The sequence below is a fragment of the Acinonyx jubatus genome, chromosome C1 (genome assembly GCF_027475565.1).
Source record: "Acinonyx jubatus isolate Ajub_Pintada_27869175 chromosome C1, VMU_Ajub_asm_v1.0, whole genome shotgun sequence".
Classification (NCBI taxonomy): Eukaryota; Metazoa; Chordata; class Mammalia; order Carnivora; family Felidae; genus Acinonyx; species Acinonyx jubatus.
Window position 1 is genome coordinate 989,224 of NC_069381.1, and position 21,664 is coordinate 1,010,887.

Below are 21,664 nucleotides of genomic sequence, written 5' to 3' on the forward strand. Positions count from 1 at the left end.
TGAGTCTGGCCTGTGGACATCAGGTGTAGGGGCACCGCAGGGCTGAATGGTGACCCCTGAAAAGATATGTCTGCATCCTAATCCCTGGAGCCTGTGAATCTGGAAGTGGGGTCCTGGCAGATGTAATTAGGTTGAGGATCTTGGGGGGATCATCCTGCGTTATGTGGGTGGGCCCTGAATGCAATGAGAGGTGTCCTAGAGAAAGGCAGAGAAAGAGTTGAGACAGACAGACAGAAGCAGCACAGACATCCAGGGAAGCCAATGTGGTGATGGAGGCACAGAAGAGTCAAGAACCCCCCCCCACCCCCCTTGGCCCACCCCCATGTCAGGCTTCTGACTCAGAACAGAGAGTACGAGTGGGGAAGTTTCCAGGCCCTGGAAACTCGGGAGCCTGGCAGCGGTGGAGTGGGAGACCCTGGCGGCTGGACTCTGGGGGGGGGGGCGGGGGGGGGGGAGGGGAGGGGGGAGGGAGTCTCGGCCACTCACCAGGGTTTTCGCCTGAGCACCTGGGGACCCAAGCCCCTTTGGAGCACGGATGGCGCAGGCTGGTCGGGCGCTGCGGGAGGCCTCCTCTGCAGCGCGAGATGCCCGCTGCGGCTACCCAGCACCCATCGCCCGAGCGAGTCTGGAGCTCAGGGAGAGGTGGGCTGGGAGCGCCCTGCACGGACGTCAGGTCTGCAGCCGGTGTGCACAGGGGGTCTTCTGGGGGAGAGAGGGGGCTCCAGACTGAGCCCAAGGAGGACGAATCCGACATGGTCGTTGGTCCGCTGAAGAGTGCACTCTTTTGTTTGCAAAAAGCTTCAGGGACAGGCGGCGCCGCTCTGGACACATTCCTTTCCCTCTCGCTTTCTCAACCCCTAGGAGGAGAGGTTTAACCTGGAAGTTTGGGAACCTCCTCTACCTCTGCTTTTGGGGTTGGAATGGAATCAAAGCCGTGGAATCGTTGTGGCTCTAGAGTAACTTGACTTTGCAGCTTTGCCCCCAAGTCCAGCGTGGACTGGGAGGGAGATAGCCTGTGGCAGGAGCTGGTGCGAGACATGGGATGGGATACTGGGGAATCTGCTTAAGCGTGCATCCTGTTTCCTCGAGTCTTAAGTGCAGATGATAATACCCACCTGCCAAGGCTGCCGTGGGGAGCCCTTGAGGCAGTGCATGGAGAGCCTGCAACCCAGAGGCCAGCACAGAGCTGGCGGTGGAGATGGAGGTGTGGTGACGGAGGTGCTGATGGTGATGATGGTGGTGATGGTGGGGGTGGTGACGGTGATATATTTCTTAGTGGGCATTTTCCTTTCCTGGGTGCACTGTCTTCTTGCAAGCAGAGGTGAGAGACATGTCTCTCTTGCCCCCCTTCTCCAGGATGAAGGGTGTTTGGGAGCCTCATTAACACACCCTGGTTTCTATTTCAGGATATTGACTGGGTACAGACAGAGAAGCATGTGTTTGAGCAGGCATCCAGCAACCCTTTCCTGGTCGGCTTACATTCCTGCTTCCAGACAACAAGTCGGTAAGAAAAAGAGCGTGTTTCTAAGAGTGCTGCTTTCTGAATTGAACTACGTGGAAACTGAGTTGGCATAAGGTTTTCACTATCGTATGTGAGGTCCTCTGAATTGCAAGCATGGGGCTTTTTCTTTGGCTCATCACACTAGCTTTGTTATTCTCATTAGCTGGTGTCATATTAAGTAAATGTCATGCATCTGAACCTAAATTATTTCACTGCATTCATAAAATATTTAATGAAAACACCCCACTGAGTTGAGTCTAGGCGTATAGGCATTGGGTCAGGTGTTGGGATGCCACTGTGGGCAGGAGGTGGGTTTCTGTGCTTATAGGTCTTACCGACAAGCAGAATGAATGAATGAATGAATGAATGAATGAATGAATGAATACCACCGTCTTCGCTCATAAACTTAGATATATAGGAATCCTGCTGTTTTAAAAGGCCTGGGTGGCTCAGTTGGTTGAGCATCCGACTCTTGATTTCAGCTCAGGTCATGATCTCACAGTCACGAGATCAAGCCCTGCATTGGGCTCCACGGCGCGGAGGCTGCTTAAGATTCTCCCTCTCCCTCTGCCCCAACCCCTCTCGTGCCCGCTCGCTCGCTCTCTAAAAAAAAAAAAAAAAAAAAGTTAAACTAAAATAAAAGGCTTGAAAACTACTGGTCTAGGATAGTCAATATATATTTAGAATTCTTTTCAGCCAGTTGACTTGAACTCACCCAGTTTGTTTATTTGAAAAATTATTGACCACATTCTGTGTCGGGGTCTTCAAGACCACCCCCAGGTTCAGTGATTTAGTAGGAGAACTCATGGGACCGGCACATAGTAGGACTCAAGGTGAAGATTTCTTACTGTGAAAGGGTATAAAGCAAAACTGGCAAAGGAAAGAGACGCCTGGGGCCAAGTCAGGAGAAAAGCAGGCGGGAGATTCTGAGGGCAGAGTCACACAGGATGCCCGTGCTCGTCCAGCAAGGAACTATGACAGCTTGGGGTGGCTACTGGGGGCCGACAAAGGGGCGCCCTCCACCTGGCACATAGCAGAACTCTGGGCTGCCGGAAGGCGAGCAGGTGTTGAGCAGAAAGCATACTGTTGGTGCCCAGCGGGGCCGCCCTCCCTGATCGGTGGCAGGAGCTACTACCGGGCAAGTCAGCCGAGGGCCAGCCTTGCAAGCAGGCCTTTCTGAGGACGACAGCGTCTGTCCCGCTCGTGGTAACTCAGCTCAGCTGTAAGTCAGGCCGGCGACTCCTACAGTCCCACGTCCACCCGCAACTCCCTCCTGACCTTCAGTCCCCTGGCCCACCTGTACTGGCTGCCACCTGTGTGTCCAAAGCACCTGGGATAAATGACCTTGTCCTTGTTCCCTCCCTGGGTCTCACTGATCGCACCTCCTCAGTGTGTCTCAGATTCCTCTGTTCTCTCCAGCCTGAGCCCCGGCCTCTTTGGGGCCTCAGGTCTCTGTTCCCCCAGGTCGCGCCCAAGCCATGTTTGGAAAACACAGGTCCAGAGTGTCTTTCTCCTGCCTCGAAGCTTCTCTGGCTAGTTTCCCAGTCGCTTCCGCGATACGATCCAGGCTCCCCGGCATGTGGATGAGGTTGCTGTGACTGGGCTCCACCCTGGCTCCCTCCGCCCCGTCCCTTTGCCACTTTGCCAGGTGGTCTCAGCCCCTCCCACCTCCCCTCCTGCCCGAGAGCTTCTGGAAACGCCCGGCAGTCACAGATTCCCTTTGTTGTGTTTCGGTACATTTTCTCCATGCGTCCTTTTAGCGCTGGCCGCAGCCTCTGGGAATCATGGAACACGCCCAGGGGAAGACAGCCCATCCCAACCGTATCCTTCCCGAATGGCGAGATTCCAAAAGACTTGTGTTTTGGTTAATTTCTCTGTACGAACCGCGGGGATGTGGATGTGGGAGGCCAGACTTCCAACTTCACTCCCATTTTTGTTGCCTGGAGCACAGCCCTCTCTGCCCCCGGAGATGGCCTGGGGTGTCATGTGCCCAGGTGGACTGCTTGTCCGTTCCGTGTCTCTCTGTGACCCCTGTGACACAACCTCACGCCCCACCGCTTTTCAAACGGACATTTAGAAGATCTGTTTACAGTGTTCGGGGGCGGGGGGCAATAGTTAACGGGCACGACAGGTTTGTCTCTCATTTTCACAGGATCTGTCAGTCTGTCTGGAAGCACCAAATGCTTGGCTGCTTGGGCTGGGGCATCTGTCCTGAGCTGTGTTCACGTACCTGCCTCCCCGACTGGCTCTGGCTCCAGGGCAGCAGTGGTGCTGGGCGGTTTTGTGTCCTGAGCACTTGGTTAACACCTGGCCCCTCGGAGGCAGGCGTGGAGTTTAAAGCATGTTTTGTGAACGTACAATCAAGTCCCTGGTATGGGGATAAGAGAACGCGACGCACACATCCGCGGGGGTCACAGGTGTCACAGCCGGCTTGGAGGAGAGCTCCAGGTCCCGCCCGCACCTGAGCCATCCACGGCAGAGATGCGGACTCACGAGGGGAGCACCACCCGGTTCCGGGCCCGGGGGCCCGGGGGTCCTTCCGGCAGACGGGCTGCCTCGCAAGTCGGCCTTGGCAAAGCCGCTTACACAGTTGGGAAGTCACCCCGATTCGCCGAGAGACCCCCTAGAGCAGAGAGCTGGGAGGACTCATGCACGCAGCCCCCGGTTTTCTGCCTGGAGGCCCAGACCCGCTGTCGGCAGTGCGACCTCGCACGGGGTCGCCTCTCTGTGCCCCAGTGTCCTCTGGGAATGGGGCTGCAGGGTTGCTGCCTCATGGGGCTCCTGTGGGATGAGTAGGACACGGAGCCGTCGACACGGGCCCAGCCCGTGGCCGCCTGTGCGTGGACGTGGGCCCCTGTGTGGGCCTCTGTCCATGTGGGTGCTGTGCCTTTGAACAGAGGCACCGCCAGCGGGGTGTCGGGGCCCCGAGGGACAAGCAGCCTCCCTGTTGCGGTCGGGTGTCTGTGAGCACTGTGCCCACAAACCCTCCCGCCAGCAGGACCCCCCCAGGGACTAAAGTCAGGAGCCGTGCCGAGGCCGCAGCGTGCAGGGTGGGGGCGGCCGCGGGGACAGGACCCTTGGGGGCAGCAGCGCCCACCGACACCGCGGGATGATCAGCCACCGGAGCTGTGGCTGCCTCTCGGGGCGGCCGCGTCCATGCTCGTGGCTACGCGGAAACCCCAAGTTTTACGGCTTGGCAATAATATCGCCGCGAACGTCACGAAACAAGTGCAGTCGTGTTGTGATACAAAATAAACACCTGCGTCGCGGAGGGACCACGTCAGCGCTGCACCGACCGCCCGTCTTCCAGCGAGCAGCCAAAATCAACTGCAAAGTTGCCTCAACAGGAATTGCTTCTGTTTAAGCCGTTCCAGGAAAAATGGGCTAACGTGGCTATTTTTAGCAACCCCCCCATGAAGTTGTAGTCTGGGGACACTTTTCTCACTTCGCGGGATCTCAGATCTCAGATGAGCACGCTGCCGTTACACCGTTTGCAGTTAACTGGCTGTTCCGTGTGCCTCGGTTTATCGTAGTACCCTCACTCCGCGTGGGGGGCGTGCTCGCTCAGAAACAGAAGGAGCCTGTTACACCCTTGTTTGTTTGCGGAAGAGCCTCGTGCGCTCTCCGCCGACTTAGACACTCGAGTGAATTGCTCTTGGTTCAAAGTGGTGTCTAGGTATTAAATGCCACTTAGCCAGTCTTATTCTGTGTGCTCTTTATAAACTGCACTCGAATACTTGCCTGGAGCTCTGGAGAGATGTCAGCCGGGACTCAGTAATGGCCCCGGCTCGAGGAGGGACCGCAGTGCGTGAGCGACGGCCCGGGAAGGCCCTGAGAGCAGGGGTGAGGAGGGGGCTGGAGCTCGGCCCTAGCGCCTCTCCGCGGGGCAGGTGGCAGGGATGTGTCCCAGGTGAGCTGGTGTGTGTCAGGAAGGAGCAGGAGACGACTTGTAGATGTAAGGGGCCATCCCGAAGCTGTGCACAACCATTTAGGCTCCGGGGAAACCGAGGGAAACTGGCCATTCCCAGCGAGGTGGTGTTGTGCTGGGGAAGCCCGAAGCCCAGTCCCCGGGAGGGTTGGCAGCGTGGGGTCAGGGCATGAGCAGAGGCCCTGTGGGCACACGGAGGCCTGAAGGGAAGGCTCAGAGCGGAGCTGGGGATGAAGTGTGTTGCCCGATGCCAGGCGGGATCCCCAAGCAGCCCCGAGAGTGCGGGAGAGCTCGCGTGCAGCACGTGGTTGTGCACACGGTGGAGGCCGGGGGATGGTTGGGAGGCGAGAGGCGGCTGAGCAGAAGCAAACCGTGTCCCTGGGGGCTGGGGGGAAACCAGGCTGCCTCAGGGCTGTGGGATCAGAGGGAGGCCGTGAGATCAGAGGGAGGCCGTGAGCGGGGCAGGAGCATGGGCGCCTCCCCTGTGAGCGCGTGAGCCACCGTGCATTCAAATTACAATACGCTTGTCAGAGTCATGATTTAATGTGAGCCTGGAATTAAAGAAGCAGGTGTCACGTGGGGGGGGGGGCAGAGCCATCGATGCATTTGCTCCTTTTGTACCTGGACCGTCCGAAAGGGTTAAGATTTGGCCCCGACCCGGTTCCCACGGTGGGACTGCCTGGGCCCTGGACCCCCCAGCAGGGAGGGCGTAGTGGGGGGAGGGTCGTTCAGTCCCACCTGCAGGAGGTTTTGGGGGGCTCTCCGCTTTACCTTCACAAGCCCAGGTAGACAGCACTGCTTTTGGAAACATCGAGGGCAGTGTTGATGGACCGTCTCGAAGCCCCGAACGGTGAGGGGCCCTCAGGGACCAGTGTCCGTCCCCAGGGCCTCAGGGCCGAGCCCTCCTGCCACCGGGGACCATACACTGCTCTTGTGTGCAAGCGGGTGGTTGTGTCTTCCTCATCCAGAGGCGACTGGCCACTTTGGGGCCAGGACAAGTTGGGGGCAGGCGCGTTATCGCCGTGTGCTTGAGGACAGAGGAGCCTGGGTGCAGGCCATGCTCTGCGGCATCCTGGGACTGCCCCCTCAGCACCTGGGGACCTGACTTGGATAAGGCCATGAGGCCAAGTCATCCTGGCCCAGGACAGTTCTCACTCGGGCTCAGACGAACCCAGGGCTCCTCGTGTCCAGGAAATTGTCAGGACAGACTGTGACCTCAGAGGCCACAGAAAAGAGTAGCTTCTTTTAAAAACTTTATGCAATTTTATTTTTCTATTTATTTAGTTATTTGAAGCCATCTCCACGTGGGGCTCGAACTCACGACCCTGAGATCAAGAGCCACACTGTCTCCTGACTGAGCCCTCCAGGCGCCCCTGTGCAGTCTTAAAATGCAGAGAAATACCGGGGGGGGGGGGGGGGGGAGACAACTCAGCGGACCCCCAGCACCCTGGATTTTCACTGTCACGCTTTTGCGTCTTATTTTTTCCTTTCTGCTGTTTGCTTTTTGACGTGGGTACAGTTTTCTCCGTGCAGAGTCTCCACTCCCTGGTGTCGTTCCGGCCCGAGTTCTTTCCTCCCCGCAGAGCGGCCGGGTAAGCTTCGCACCCTCCTGGCTTTTCAGACGTGTGCTTAGAACGCTGGTAGACAGGAGGCCGCCCCTCGCTTCCCGTCCACGCGTCTGTTCACCTCTCTCTGATGACGCGGCCCGTGCTGCCTCGTGCGGGCGGCGGGTGGCAGTGGGCGAGCCTGGCCTCTTCCCGACCTCGTGGGAGTGTTCTGATGTTTGCACCGTGAGCGCATCGGCAGCTGCTGTGGGAAAAGTGGCACCAAGCCACCTGACGAGTGTCACACAGACACCTGCTCCCGCAAGAGGCTGGGGAGGTGGGGGACAGCAGAGGCCGGTGTCCCCACCTGCGGCCATCACACCGGGCTCTGCATCTGCAGAAGGGGTGCCTCGCCTGCCGGAGCCGTCCCCTCCTGACGCTTGGACGACTGTCACCTGGTCTCCTCCGGGGCCTCCCCCGGGAACCTGGGCTACAGTTTGCGGGCTCCCAGCCCCAGGAGTTGCATGAAGGTTCCGGACAGGCTGAGAGCGGACAGGCCAGTAACCAGCAGGGATAGTGGCCTTGTTTCTAGTTTACCGTCCAGAAAGAACGTGGCCGTGGGTGCCCGGGTTGAAAAGCAACCTGAGTCAGTTCAGCTGAGGTCGTGACCTCCTGTTTTGTGAGTTTGAGCCCCGCGTCGGGCTCCGTGCTGACCTGGGAGCCTTCTTGGGAGTCTCTCTCTGCCCCTCCCCGCCCCACACACAATAAATAAACATTTTACAAATAAAGAATAAAAGTAAAAGGGAGAAAGGACGTGTCAGTGTCCCCACCATGTTGGGACGCAGCCGTTACTAAGCCCCTGAGCTGTGCCGTCACGAGGTACACGTGGGGTTGATGTTTGCTTGGCTCCCTGGGGGACAAGGCCACGTGCGTGCATTATTGTCAATGTGCTTTTAGATTTGGTTTGCGGGTGGTTCTTCTAGGAGTTTTCACCAATATCCGTTCTGTACGCTTCTTGCGCCGTCCTCGCTGGATTTTTGAGTTTTCTCTTGTATTCTCTAGAACATTCTCAATTGCGCTGGCGTCTCTTGGCAGGACCTCGCGAGACGCCTGGGGCTGGGGCTGTGGAAGGAGCCGCCTCCCCCTCTGCCTGCCAGCTTTTGTTCACATGACTTTTACGTTTTCCTGGCGGGAACGCGCTCCCGCCGGCGTCCTGTGGCCACTTCGCGGCGGTGGCCTCTCCTGCTTTGCTTTGCTCCGTTCCGTGCGCAGGTGGCCTCCTGAGCCGTTGTGTTTCCCTCTCCCGGGTGAGGACGCCTGCCCCAGCTCGGCCCCAGCTCGGCCCCTGCGTCCCCGGGCCGAGCCTCCAGGCCCCAGCCACGGGTGGGTGTGTTCTGGAGTGTCTCCCGCTCCGGAAGCTTCCGCCTTTTGCCGGCACCTCTCTGCCATCATCGACCAGCCCGGTCCTGGGGGGCTCACCGGCCTTGCCTCCTGCCTCCCCTCCTTGCCGTTCACCACAAGTTCTTCTTTTCCTCTGTCCCCCGATCGGCTTCTCCTTCCTCCCGGGACCGTTCCCTCGCCGGGGGGGGGCGGGGGGGGGTGGCGACGGCCCCCGTGGTGTGCAAGTGGGGCTTCTGAGCCTGGGGTCTCGGTGCCCTGGCCTCGTGTGACGTCAGGTCTCGTCGACAGCAACCGTGACCCCGAGGGAGTCCTTTAGCCTTGCAGGGCCCCGGCTTCCCGCGTGTGAAGTAGGGGAGGGGTAGAGCTTTGCCTCTCGGTCACCGGGCAGACCGTTAAGGCGCGGATGTGCTGAGGTCACTGCCCGAGCTTCGGTGAGGCCGCACGAGCCCTCCTTATTTCTCCTACCAGGGGCCTGCACTTTCTCTCAGAGGGTCAGACAGTAAGGATTTTCACCTCTGAGGGCCGCTCGGTTCGTGTCGGAAGTGTTTGCCGTGGTGCAGGCAGCCCTACCCAGCACAGAGACATGACGCTCGCCAGCGTCCCGATAAAACTTTATTTACAAACAGGTCGCGCCAGCCCCTACCTAGTTCATAGTATCACCTCCTGACCCAAGCTCGCTCTATCCTGTGGCATCGGTGTTTCCGTCTGACTGGTTTGGGGGGCTGGGGGCTTTATTCCCCAGGGGTGGGGAGACGTGGGGGAGGGGGTGCTAGGTCCTCGGCTCTGAGGAGTGAGTGCACGCTGGGCTCTCGCTCTGAGGCTCTGTGGGGGTCCGTGGGGGTCCCATGCCCGGGTTTACTGCAGCCAGCGGGGCACAGCCCCTCGGTCCCCCTCTGGGGGGGGTCAGGGCAGGGTTAGGCGCGGACCTGGGCTCCTCAGTCCTGCTTCCTTCCCTTCCTGGTGGCGGACACGCAGGCTGGGGGGAGTTGGGCAGAGGTTGGCCATCCGATGCTGAAGGGCCGCCCCAGGCCTCCTCCACCTGTCGCCGGCCCCCCTCTGGGTTGGGAGGGGCTGTGGGTGAAGGGACTCGTGCCACACGTGAGCTGCCCCGCGTGCCAGGCACCCGCTAGCGGGAGGTGAGCCCTGTGACTCTGGTGCAGTTTTGCTCTGAGGAAACGCCGAAAGCAGTCTTAAGGTTTATCTGTAGACCAAAAACGGAGGAAAACGTAGGTCTGCCGCCGCCTTGGCAAAGAAAGCAGAGCTCCTCCTCCACTGGGATTGGGGCTTGATCGGGTTTGCAAAGTGAACAAGCCCCTCGACCTGGGAATTACCCCAGGACCACAGACCAGCCCAGCCTGGCTCCGCGTGCCCTCAGGTTCCCACGGCTTTTCTCTGGGTGGAAGAAGAAAACTACCTTTGCTTCCACTGCTCCGTTTTTAAACGTCCCCTCCATTTTTCGGCTCCTTAAAGCTCCCGATGCTCTCCCCAGAGTTAGCGTCCCGTTATCCTCTCTGGCCGCGGCGTGGGTTTGCATCATCACCTGACGTCACCCCAGGCGGGCCGGGCCCCGCCCCGGCAGCGTTTCCCGGGGAGCCCAGCGTTGGGGTGAACGTCGCTGCGGGGGGGTGCAGGTTGTCAAGGGAGCCGTATCGCCTGGGGACGTGATTCCTGGTCCTTGTGGAAAATCTCTGCCCTGCATCTGAAGTCACCCTCGGGGTTAGAGGTCCGGGGGTCTCTTCCCAGGGGTCCGATGACCTTTGCCACACTTCCGTCCTGGTGGCCGCCTGTGCAAACTGTCAGAGCCAGGCGGTGGTGCGAACCCTCTTGCCTCTGCTGCAGCGTGAATGCCGACACACAACACACACGTGAGCGGGCGAGGCTTTGTGTGGGGGGAGCGTCACAGACGCAGCCGAGTCCGTGGGGAGGTCCAGGTTTCTGCACCAGATGTGCCCTTTGGAGCAGGGGAGCGGAGTGAGGGTTGACTCGCCCCCCACCACGGGCCGGGTGGCCGGGGCTGCTCGGGCCTGTTCCCATCTGCGGACTCACAGATTTCGGACCGTTGCTCTTGTAAGTGTGTAAAGTGTGTGTCAGAACCTTGGTAGGTGGTCTGGAGCCCATCTTCTCCGGTCGTGTGGGCACCTGTGACCCTCCCACTCCCCGCCCGGAGGAACCATGATCTGCCCTCAACGAGGTGTTTCTGGAAGATTGTGCGTGAGTTTAACTTTGAAAACGGCATCTTACCGAACTCAAGAAAGAGGTCATGCAGTAGGAACCACGCGGTAGATGGCCTGGAGACTGGGACAGCGTGTGGTTTTAGTTTCTTAGTCGCGGGGTCACACAGGGTCACTCGGGCCGCCCTGCCCAGCTGCCCCCAGGCCTCTCACCATGAAGTCACCCCTGTGCCAGGGCTGTCCGTCCGGTGTCCAGCCCCCCGCAACCTCGCCCGCCGTCCCTGGTGCCTGCTCACCGCCCCGCCCCCATCCAAACCTCCTGGGCTCCCGCCCGGCAACAGGGCACCTCCTTGTGCCTCCCTGGGGTCCACCCGGACTTGGCGGCCAGAGCGGTCACTCGCCGGACGTCGTCACCCCTCACCTGGCCAGTGCACCCGCACACTGCTCTCCTGTCCCCTCTGCCTCCGGGGTGGCCTTGCAGCTCCATGACCTGCGTCTGCCCTCTTGGGACACCTTCCCCAGCCACCTGTGCACGTGGTGCCCTCCCTTCCCGCAGTGGCCTCCGCCCCCGCCCCTGCCATACCGTCACCTCCTTTACCCTGAGGCCGGCTCCGTGGGGGGAGTGCTTGCTCCTGTGCTGAGGGACACGAGCGGCTGAACGGGATTGTCCCAGTGTTCTCTGTTGGAACTGAGCGCACGCCCCCCAGGATGTTGCTCCAGTGACCCAACTCTTCAGGCTGGGCCGCATTCCTCACCCGAGAGAGGGGTCAGGTGACCCAGGGGCCTCCCTCCTCATGGGAGGAGAGCTGACGTGCCCTCAGCCTGGCTCAGCGTTCCTGGTGCCAGGGCTTCCCCACATTGAACCCCCGCTGGTGAAGTCCGCACGGGCCGCCCTGGCGTCTCAGCCCCAACCACCCTCTGTCTCCCTCCAGGCTGTTCCTGGTCATAGAGTATGTCAACGGCGGGGACCTCATGTTCCACATGCAGAGACAGAGGAAGCTTCCAGAGGACCATGCCAGGTGGGTGTGGGCAGGCGGGCACAGGCCGGCAATGAGCTGGGAGGGCCCCGGGGGGGCACAGCAAAGAGGACGTCGCTGTCCCCTGCCGAGTGTCAGACTCCAGAGCCAGCTAGCACGTCGCCCGGAGAAGTGGGTGCTTCCTAGGCGAGTATGTGCGCACGGGGACACCGCCGAGCTGTTTTGCCTTTTTCCTGTTTCCAAAATGGGGGGGGGGGGGCACACTCCTGCTGGGAACTCACCTGAGTGGGCATCATGGCCACCGCCTCTGGTTCTGGTTCACGGATGCAGGGCGATGGCTCTCGGAGGAGAATAACCCATTTCTATTGAAGTGACAGTGACTCTCGGGGCCACCCACCCCGCCCGCCCTCCGCACCTCAGCCCTAAGTGTGAATCTCCTCTCCACCTCCTTCCTGTTTTCCATGGTTTTCCCTGCTCCTCCTCACCTCCCTTAAATCAACTCCATGCGGGGGCGCCTGGGTGGCTCAGTCGGTTGAGCGTCCGACTTCAGCTCTGGACATGATCTCGCAGTTTGTGATTTCGAGCCCCGCGTCGGGCTCTGTGCTGACAGCTCAGAGCCCGGAGCCTGCTTCAGATTCTGTGTCTCCCTCTCTCTCTGCCCCTCCCCCACTCATGCTCTGTCTCTCTCTGTCTCAGAAATAAATAAACATTAAAAAAAAAAAAAATCAATCCCATACAGTGATTTTGGTCACCTTACATCCTTTCTGGGGAAAGGCAGGTACTAACCCAGAATGGCTCTCTCCCCACACAGTGGCGTTTTCTTTTTAATTTATTTTTTATTTTCTTAAAGTTTATCTATTTTGAGAGAGATCGAGAGGGCACACGTGGGGGAGGGGCAGAGAGAGAATCCCAAGCAGGCTTCGTGCTGTCAGTGCAGACATGGGGCTTGATCTCACGAACCGTGAGATCAGGACCTGAGCCGAGATCAAGAAGCAGATGCTTAACCGACTGAGCCCCCCGGGCGCCTCACGTTTTCTTTTTCTTTTTCTTTGATTGTGGTAGAACAGACGTGACCCAAAATACACCATTCTCGCCATTGTAAACGCACAGCTCAGGGACATGAGGCACATCCACACGGTCATGCGGCCATCCCCACCGCCCGCCTCCAGCACTTTCCATCTTCCCCAGCTGATGCTCTGCCCCTGTGAAATGCTGGCCCCCAGCCCCTCCCCAGTCCCCCCAAGAGATCTCGAGAGTGGAATCCTAGGCATGTGTCCTCTGAGGACTGGCCGACGTCCTCAGGCTTCATTGTTCCAGCAGGCTCAGGAACGTTCCCTTGTATGGAGGGACCCCGTCTTGCTTACCCGCCCGTCTGACACTGCTCCCGCCTTTGGCTACGGTGACCGGGCCCTTCGGGACGCTGCGTCGCGCGGCATTCCCGTGTTAGCTTACTGAGGACCCACCGTGCCGCTCTCCACGGGAGCGCCCACCGGTCGTGCTCTCACAGGCCACTCCACGTCCTCACCAGGATGGCTTACACTCCGCCCGTCTCTGAGAGTGGCCATCCTAGGGGGTGTGTGGTGGTCCCGATCTGCGCTCCCCTAACGTCTGGGACGCCGAGCGCCTCTGGCGGTCTGATTGGCCCCACGTGCTGGGTTGAGCACGAGGACCCCAGGGCGTCGGGCGTCCCCCCAGCTCCCACTCTGTCTGGACCCGGGCCTCTCGTCCAGGCGCCTCGTTGACTTCGCTCTGCTGCCCCCAGATTCTACGCCGCCGAGATCTGCATCGCGCTCAACTTCTTACACGAGAGAGGGATCATCTACCGGGACCTGAAGCTGGACAACGTCCTCCTCGACGCGGACGGCCACATCAAGTTAACGGACTACGGCATGTGCAAGGCGAGCACCCGGCCCCCAGGGCCACCCCGCCTGCCCCCGGAATTCACGGTCAGCATAGCACCGTGGCCGTCTCAGCCCCTCAGGGTCGGAGGTGCTGACTGCCCGGTCACCGCAGCCCGAAGGGGCCCAGGGAAGGCGCCTCCTGCTCTAACCGACCCCAGACGCTGTTCTTCCTTCCTGGTAACTGACTGTGTCCCCGCAGGAAGGCCTGGGCCCTGGCGACACCACCAGCACGTTCTGCGGGACCCCGAATTACATCGCCCCGGAGATCCTGCGGGGAGAGGAGTACGGTGAGCGGGGCTGCGGGACGGGGCTGCTCACAGCACACAGCAGGCGGGTGTGGACGAGCACAGCCCCCCACCCCTGTAAGGGACCCCTGACCCCTCGGGGATGCGGGCGCGATGCAGAAGGTCAGGTTGACCTGCTGGGGCTGACGCTGCCGGGGGACCTAACCACGGAGCCCGCAGCCGGGGAGAGCGGTTTTATTGACCAAATTACACCTAAAACACACAGCCCTCACTTTGTTCCCTCCTGTCACCCACTGGCCTCCGCCCTATGTGAACCTGTGTGGCTCCCACGTGTCCCGGGTGTCCATTCAAGCGTCCCCTGGTGGAGGACACTGCGTGGGGTTCCTTTTGTCGAGGAGCCCTAAGGGGTTGGGAAGGAGGAAAAGCCACACGAAGCCACGAGCCCCCAGGCCTGGAGCCCCAGTTGGTGTCCTGCCCCCAGTCAGTGGGAGAGACAGGGCTGTAAACCGAGCCAGCAGCTGTAGGTTACCCAGAATGCCCTGCAGCCCCTGCAGACCGTGAAGAGCGTGTCTGCACCTCTCCGTTCTCTGGGTTTGAAATGAAAACGAGATTACAGTGTGTGCACGTGCCTGTGTTCGTGTGTGTGCCCCGGATACGTGTGTGTGTGCTCACATGTGTGATGCAGCTTTGTACATGTGTGCACACCCCACACCCTTGTGTCCTAGTGTTTGCAGTGGAGCACATCACAAACATGTCATCAAGTGTTTTTAAACGTTTCTTTGCCGTGAAAATGAGGGCTGGCTGGCTGGGCGGGTAGGTCACTTGTCCTCTGGGGCAGGAGGCGCCCAGGAAGCTGCTATAACCAAAGTCGCTGAGTAGCCAGACAGGGAAGGACAGCCAGTAGATGGGCAGGCCAGGTTGGAGAGTCTAGAAGCTGGCCCGGGACGGGATGGGGGCGACTGTCCCATCAGTCTAGGGGCTGCGGGCACGACTGAAGCCAGGCTCTCCCACTCCCGCTGCCCTGTGCAATAAAATTGTTAACCCTGTCAGATTAACTGAAACAGTGAATATAGAAAGATGTGAAAAACGGTGTTTTTTTTTTTCAAGTTTATTATTTTTTTAAGAGAGAGGGAGAGAGAGAGAATCCCAAGTAGGCTCCCCACGGTCAGCACAGAGGCCTATGCAGGGCTTGAACTCACGAACCGTGAGATCAGGACCTGAGCTGAACTCAAGAGTTGGACGTTTAACCGACTGAGCCACCCAGGTGCCCCTGAGTTTTTGCAGGCTTAGAGAAGGGATTTTTTTCAAGCTCAGGTGAACCGAAGGAAAACGAAAAGGACGGCTGCCCAACAGGTGTGCTCAGTTTTACGCGTCTGTGTGGTCGAAGGGGCCACAAGCAGGTTCAAAGGCCAAACGACGATCTGGAAAACCAGCAAAGTGCCGGGTATAGAGTTAATGGTCCTGATGTGAAAACAGCTTTGCAACCAGTTAAGAAAGAAAAAGACAAGGGCCCCACGATGGTGGGCAGAGGGGTCACAGCGCCGGTCAGAGACGTGCACACCGCCCCACTCGGCTGCCTCCCTCAGCGGTTGAAGCACACCCATCCTGCAGCCGTGCCCCTGCCGACCGCCCGTGTGCCGGGCCTCTGCCATCCCTCCAGGGTTCAGCGTGGATTGGTGGGCACTGGGCGTCCTGATGTTTGAGATGATGGCCGGGCGCTCCCCCTTTGACATCATCACCGACAACCCCGACATGAACACAGAGGACTACCTTTTTCAAGGTGCGTGGGCCACCGGGCGTCTCTCAAGGGTTCAGGTGCCGCCCTCAGACTGTGCGCGCGGGTCTGTCCCCATCTCACGGAGCAGGTGTTTCCTCTTTTGGGGGGCTATGGATGGAAGGGTCCCGGGCTGGCCCCTGCAGTGCTACAGAAGCCACGTCCTCATAGACTGGCTCTCAGGGAGGCAAAGGCTGGGGTGGGAAGTGAGAGCCCCACCGGGAAAGACAGCCTGCCCTCCTGTAGCCCAGACTCCTCCCTGCCCCTGCCAGGCCTGCGCCCTGGAGGCCTGGGTGGGCGGGGCCACCGTTAGGGTCCAGGCCAAGGCCATCCGGAAGTGCAGAACACCTGCCTGCGGGATGCTGATGCCCAGGAACACCGGGTCCCCACGGCGCCCTCTGGCGGTCGTGTGTGGAGGCGCCCACGTTTGTGAGCATGCTCTTGGTTCCTGTGTGGTTCTGGGCACCTGTGACTATGCGCACATGGGGGGTGTGAGGGACCTTCTGTGGGTGAGAGGCCCTGCTGCATGGAGGGAGGAGGGGCCAGGGCCCTAAGAGCGCCCTGGACACTCTTGCTCAGAAAGGGTTTGGAGCTCCCGGGTAGCTGGACAGAGCAAACACAGTAGGGAGCGTCGGGAGGGACACAGACTCCTCACCAGGGCCCCGATCGTTGCAGTAATCCTGGAGAAACCCATCCGGATCCCCCGATTCCTCTCGGTGAAAGCCTCCCACGTCTTGAAAGGATTTTTAAACAAGGTACACTGTGGCCGCCCTGACGTCCCGTCCCGTCTGTGGCTGCCTGGGCTGACCGGGGCCCCGCGGGCACTTGTTTCCAGGGTCAGCTGCGGGACGCCTTGGGGTGGGTGTGAATCTCTGCCTCCCTGTTTGACCTCTGTCCCGTGAATCATCAGTTTTTAGTCACACTTGCCGAAACATGAAATGGGAAATTATGCCAAAGAGAAATTTAACGAAGCCTCCGGTGTTAGGGGTAGAATTTTTAGTGAAGGGAATGTCTGCTCATCACCGGGCTGGTTAAGATTGGCTGGAGATGATTGGAGGAAGCTCTTTCTATCCTGGAGGGAAGGAAAGCTGGTTTTCTCTTGCTGTGACTTGGGGCTTCTTTGCTCAATGCTGACATGTCCTTATTTGATCTCTGACCCCTAGGACCCCAAAGAGAGGCTCGGTTGCCGGCCACAGACTGGATTTTCCGATATCAAGTCTCATGCATTCTTTCGCAGCATCGACTGGGACCTGGTAAAGCACAAAAGACCCAGTTCCCACCCCACCTCTCCCCCGAGGCAGGGATGGGGGTGAAGGGCATGGTTCCTGCCGTCGTGAGGGTCTGGGCCCCGGAAGTGATTTGGAAACTCACCTGTTCACCTGTAATTGACAGGGACCCTGTGGGGCCGTGATAAGCCCCTGGGATGGTGGTCCCAGGTGGTCCTAGGAGAAGTCCTGCCTGGGAGTCCCCTAGCACACGCTATACCGCCTCGGGTCCCCTTGGGGATGTCCTTGATCTGTGACCACACCGCCTGGTCAGAAATCCAGTGGTGGGAGCCAGCCCAGCGAGGGGCGTCTTCTCTGGTTTCATAGTTGGTTTTCCAGAGCTGCCTTTCTTGTTCCCGTCCCGGGCTGCTGCTAACAGCAAAGTGTGCAAGCCCTTCCGACCTTCGTGCCGTGGTTTCTGGTGCTAAAGGGAAATTGAACCAATTTTGTTTTGAAATACATAGATGGTTGCAAGTTACTGAAATATAACCTTGAAAATATGCTCCTCTGAGGAAAAGGAGATTAGCTCACTAAGTACATGTTGAACTTGAGCTTGAACTAGATCACGTGAAAGCCCCTCTCTGGGGCAGTGTCGTGCCCCCCTCCTGGCTGCTGTAGTGGCCCCGCGGCCAGCGCCGAGGACGACCCCCAGCCCTGTGGACGGAGAAGCTCTTGTCCGCTCCACCTGGTCACTGTCACTGTCACTTTCCAGAGGACAGTCATCTGTGCCTTTGTGGGGAGAAGGGCCAACCCCATTCTCAAGACCCTGGTCGCCCGCCCTGCCACACGCTGCCCTGTCCAGGCCCTGGCTGAGCTGTTTTCAAGACAGAATCCAGCCTCCTCTTCCTTGGGGTTATTAGACAAATACTTAGAACAATATTCAGAGCACACGCACTTTTTAACTAAGAAGCTGACTTTGAGGGGCGCCTGGCCAGCTCAGTCAGTGGAGCATGCGACTCTTGATCTCAGGGTTGTGAGTTCAAGCCCCACGTTGGGCATAGAGCCTACTTAAAAAAGGAAAGCTGAAGAAAGAAAAAAGGAACTGCCTCTGATGACTCCAGCAGCAGTGGGGACGAGATCTAGATTCTGGCTGCTCTCTATTATCCATACAGCTCGGGACACGCTGGAGGAACGAGCTGCCCCCAGGCTAGGGTTAGTGATGGCCCCTTTCTGCTTTCAGGCCTGTCCCCCCACCCAGGCACCCACAGAACCCCTGGAAGGACCGCCCATGGCCCACGTGCCAACTGGCTAAGCTATGGCAGTGCCCAGTGCCCTCGTGCCCTGCAGACTGAGGTTCCACGAAGTGCAGCCCCAGAAACAGGAAAGGCCTCTGTGGAAACCTCGCCCACTGCCCTGGGGCTCCAGCCAGATGTCCGGCCTCGGCGAGAGCCCTTTGATGCCGCATCCCCTGAAGGTGGCATCTGCTCATTCTGACCAGTGCGCCCTTGCCGAAAGCCCCCTTCCTATCTCAGTTGGCCTGGGTCTCATCTCTAGGCCTTAACGGTTTTCCCAAGATCAGAAGGGAAAGGGTCGGGGGCGTGGACATGAAGTGAGGAGGTTAGTCTTTTATGATCAGAGTCCCTGTTTATAAGCCACATTCAGACCCCAGTGGGCCGAGGCAGGTGCACGTGGGCCCGCCCTTGGCTCTACCGAGTGAGGGACAGCCTGGCTGGCAGCCGCCGTTGCTACAGGTGCACATCTGCCTGAGCAGAAGCACGTGCTTTGCGTGAAGAGGGACACGGGGTCCAGGGCCCGGAGCCCCCGCAGGGCTTGAGGGGGTGCCGTTTTCGCCGAGAGGACTATGAGATAGTGGAGGGAAGAAGCATTTTGATGCAGTGGGTGCTAGGGTCCCTCTGCCTCATGGCCCCCAGGCCAGTCCCTGCTCCACACACGTGCTGTTGGGGGGTCATAGCCCAGAGCTGAGGAAACAGGGAGCAGTGGAGACCAGAGAAGCCCCGCTCAGAGATGCCGGAGCCCTGTCTCGCCACGGCGTGCAGCACCAGCCTCCCGCCGGGCTGGGGCTGGAGCCCTGCGGTCAGCTGGACCCTGCCCTGCCCCTCCTTTCTGCCCAGTCCTCGGGGACTCGGCCTCCGGGGCCTGTGCCTCTCCCCTCCCCCACTGCTGCCCTCCCAGCCGTCCCCTGCCCGGCATCGCCAGAGGCAGCCTCCTCTCAGGCGGCACTGAGCCCCTCGATGCCCCTGGCACACTCTGCAGGGCCGTCCACCTCCTTCAGCCCATCAGAACAGACCCACCCGGCCGCCATGGCGAGCCCCTTCCAGCACCTTCCTTCTGCTCTCACCCGGTGCGGCCAATCAGCAGCGGCCCCGGGAGGCACTCCAGGTGCACCGTTCTTGCTCCTGCTTTTGACTGAGGAAAGGGGGTCCGAGGGAGGCTGGGGGGGGGGGGCAGAGAGGATCCCAGGTGAGCACCCAGGTGCGCTCGCTTCTTGATCTGCCGTGACTTGCTGTTTAAATCTTACAGCAGCCAAGACCTAAGGTAGGGAGCTAGTTTAAGAAGTGCCCCCCTTCCCACTTTTTGTGGGAAAAGACTTCATCCTGACCAAAGAATTTGGGTAATTGCACAAAGGTGAGAAACTGCAAAATCCCCCCAGGCACAGCCCCATGGCAGCCCGTGCGTTTGGACACGGCTGACCCGCTCTGGCTGCAGGGACAGCCGTTCTCTCTGCCACGCACCCCTCCTGGCATCCTCTAGGTGACAGAAGACGCATGTCTCTGCCCTGTGACTGGCTGCCATGCTGGCCACATCCCTGTGCGTGTTGGTCAGCTGCCGGAAACAACTCACGTCTGAGACACCCTCATGTCCTTCACTGGCTGAAGCGGGGCCCATGCTTGTCACATTCTGTGCCCGGAACAACTCCCCGTCACGTTGGTCTTGGACAGTCCCACGGCTTGCTCGGGGACATGCGGCGGCCCCCGCAGGAGGACCCGGGCTCAGCCCTTCCAAGGGCCCTCCAGGCCCCGGGAGCTGAGGAGTGGGGGCTGCACAGGGCTGGCTCCACGTGTGGCTACATGGGAGGGAGGATACCCAACGCGATAGATCCATGGAGCAGGGACCCTCGTCCCTCACTTATGGCTCGGTGTTCTGGGGAACGTGCCTGGCCCAGCACTCGTAGGTGCACAGCACACACCTGGTGAGGGGGGAGGGAACTGGGCGTGTAACTGAGGGACTGAGCCGGCAGACCCTCCCCACCCTCGCCCATGTGACATGCTGCTGAATGGCACCTGTCCTGGACACTCGTCTCTGCCCTGTGGCACAAGTGTGTCCCAGCCCCATAAATGGTGAGTTGGAAGTCAGAGTCTGGATCCTGAGGAGTCCCGTTTCCTACCTGGTGAGCATTGCGATTAGAAAGGCAGGTCAACGATGGCTTTATGGCGAGGAAGGGCCTCGCGGGATGGGCACTCACCAGGCACCGGCGTGGGCAGTGGTGTCCCTGCCAAGTCCCTGCTCCTTTATGACCAGGATTCCAAGATGTAAGAAACAAAAAAACTCCCCAGAGCAGCCTCCTTCGGGTTCAGTGGCAGGACCACTGGGCCCAGCGTGGCTCTGTCCCAGGTACCGCCAGCATTTTTTTTAACTCGGGTCAGGACTTTTCTGGCTTCAGATACGTTTTCCCAGATCTTGTGTTTAAGGGAATGGAAAACTGGCATTCAGATACAGGACGTGTTTAAACCCCGTCTTCCTATTCCATTCTGTGACTTAAGTCCCTTCCAAAACCCAAATCCGGTGGAGACGACGCACAGTACACGGCTCTGACCTCTCGCGTTGTCCTTCCCAGTTGGAGAAAAAGCAGGCCCTCCCGCCGTTCCAGCCCCAGATAACCGACGAGTACGGTCTGGACAACTTTGACACCCAGTTCACCAGCGAGCCCGTGCAACTGACCCCTGACGACGAGTAAGGCCTCGGGAGGGTGGTGTGGCGAGGCAGGGGGAAAGCTAGGGCGGGGCCTGTTGGGCGCTAGGAGGCTCTCCGCTGGGGGCGGGGCCTGAGGAGGTGAAGCCGCGGCGGGGCGGGGCCTTCTGGGGGCGGGATGCCGCAGGCTGAGGGCGGGGCTGTGAGGGGCTAGGGGGCTACGGGCAGGGGCGGGGCTTGCTGGGGGCGGGGCCGTAGACGCCTCATTGGGGTTGGGGCGGAGGCTGGGGTGTCATGCCGCCCGGCGGGGGGCGGGGCCTGCCGCGGGGGCGGGGCTGACCCAAGCCCGCGCTGTTCTGTGCACCCAGGGACCTCGTAAAGAGGATCGACCAGTCGGAGTTTGAAGGTTTTGAGTACATCAACCCGTTACTGCTGTCCACCGAGGAGTCCGTGTGAGGCCGTCTTCTGTGTCATGGACACGTCTGTGAATGACCCCTTCACTCTATCCTTAACCACAGCGCATGCATGCCAGGCTGGGCGCGGGGCTCCGGGCGCGGCCAGGGAGGGACGCTTGCCGCTGAGACCGCGGACGGGGGCGTCCCGCCGGCGCTTCTCGGGGCGGACCGGTCTCGCGTCTGGGCCCACGCGGCCGGCTTCGTGCTGGAGGAACCTGCTTGTGCCTGCGCCGCGGAGGAGCCGCGGTGACCGTGTCCGAGGGACAAACTGCCCCACGATTTCGAAGGTGCACACTTTCCACAGAAACAGAACTGACCTGCTCCGCCAGGAGAGTTAGCCTGTAACGTCCTGAGGAATAAAATGTGCCCATGATGTCGAAGCCTGCCTTCGGTGCCTTTTTTCCTGCCAGGGGCGCCTGCCCGGCCTGGCAGGTGACATCACACGGGCGGGCCGCAGCGGGCGGGGCCGTGCACCTGCAGGAGGCTAGATTCGGTAAGTTCCTGTCGCTGAGATTTAACACATATTTTGTTTGACTTTTGTTTTTAATGTTTGTTTTTGAGAGACAACGAGTGGGGGAGGGGCAGAGAGAGGGGGACACAGAATCGGAAGCGGGTTCCATGCTGGCAGCACA

At 59.8% G+C, this 21,664-nt stretch overlaps 1 protein-coding gene across 3 annotated transcripts in view; it reads left to right on the forward strand.

The window, feature by feature from the left end:
- Positions 1-21,412, forward strand: part of PRKCZ (protein kinase C zeta) — a 97,406-nt gene extending 75,994 nt beyond the window's left edge. For all 3 annotated transcript variants that reach the window (XM_027060687.2, XM_053205559.1, XM_027060688.2), the window contains 9 exons: positions 1,407-1,504; positions 11,478-11,564; positions 13,285-13,420; positions 13,623-13,710; positions 15,329-15,448; positions 16,118-16,197; positions 16,606-16,695; positions 20,504-20,619; positions 20,946-21,412. In XM_027060687.2, the coding sequence (XP_026916488.2) occupies positions 1,407-1,504; positions 11,478-11,564; positions 13,285-13,420; positions 13,623-13,710; positions 15,329-15,448; positions 16,118-16,197; positions 16,606-16,695; positions 20,504-20,619; positions 20,946-21,033 (903 nt within the window). In that variant the 3' untranslated portion in view covers positions 21,034-21,412. The remainder of the gene's footprint in view (positions 1-1,406; positions 1,505-11,477; positions 11,565-13,284; positions 13,421-13,622; positions 13,711-15,328; positions 15,449-16,117; positions 16,198-16,605; positions 16,696-20,503; positions 20,620-20,945) is intronic.
- The last annotated feature ends 252 nt before the right edge of the window (positions 21,413-21,664 follow it).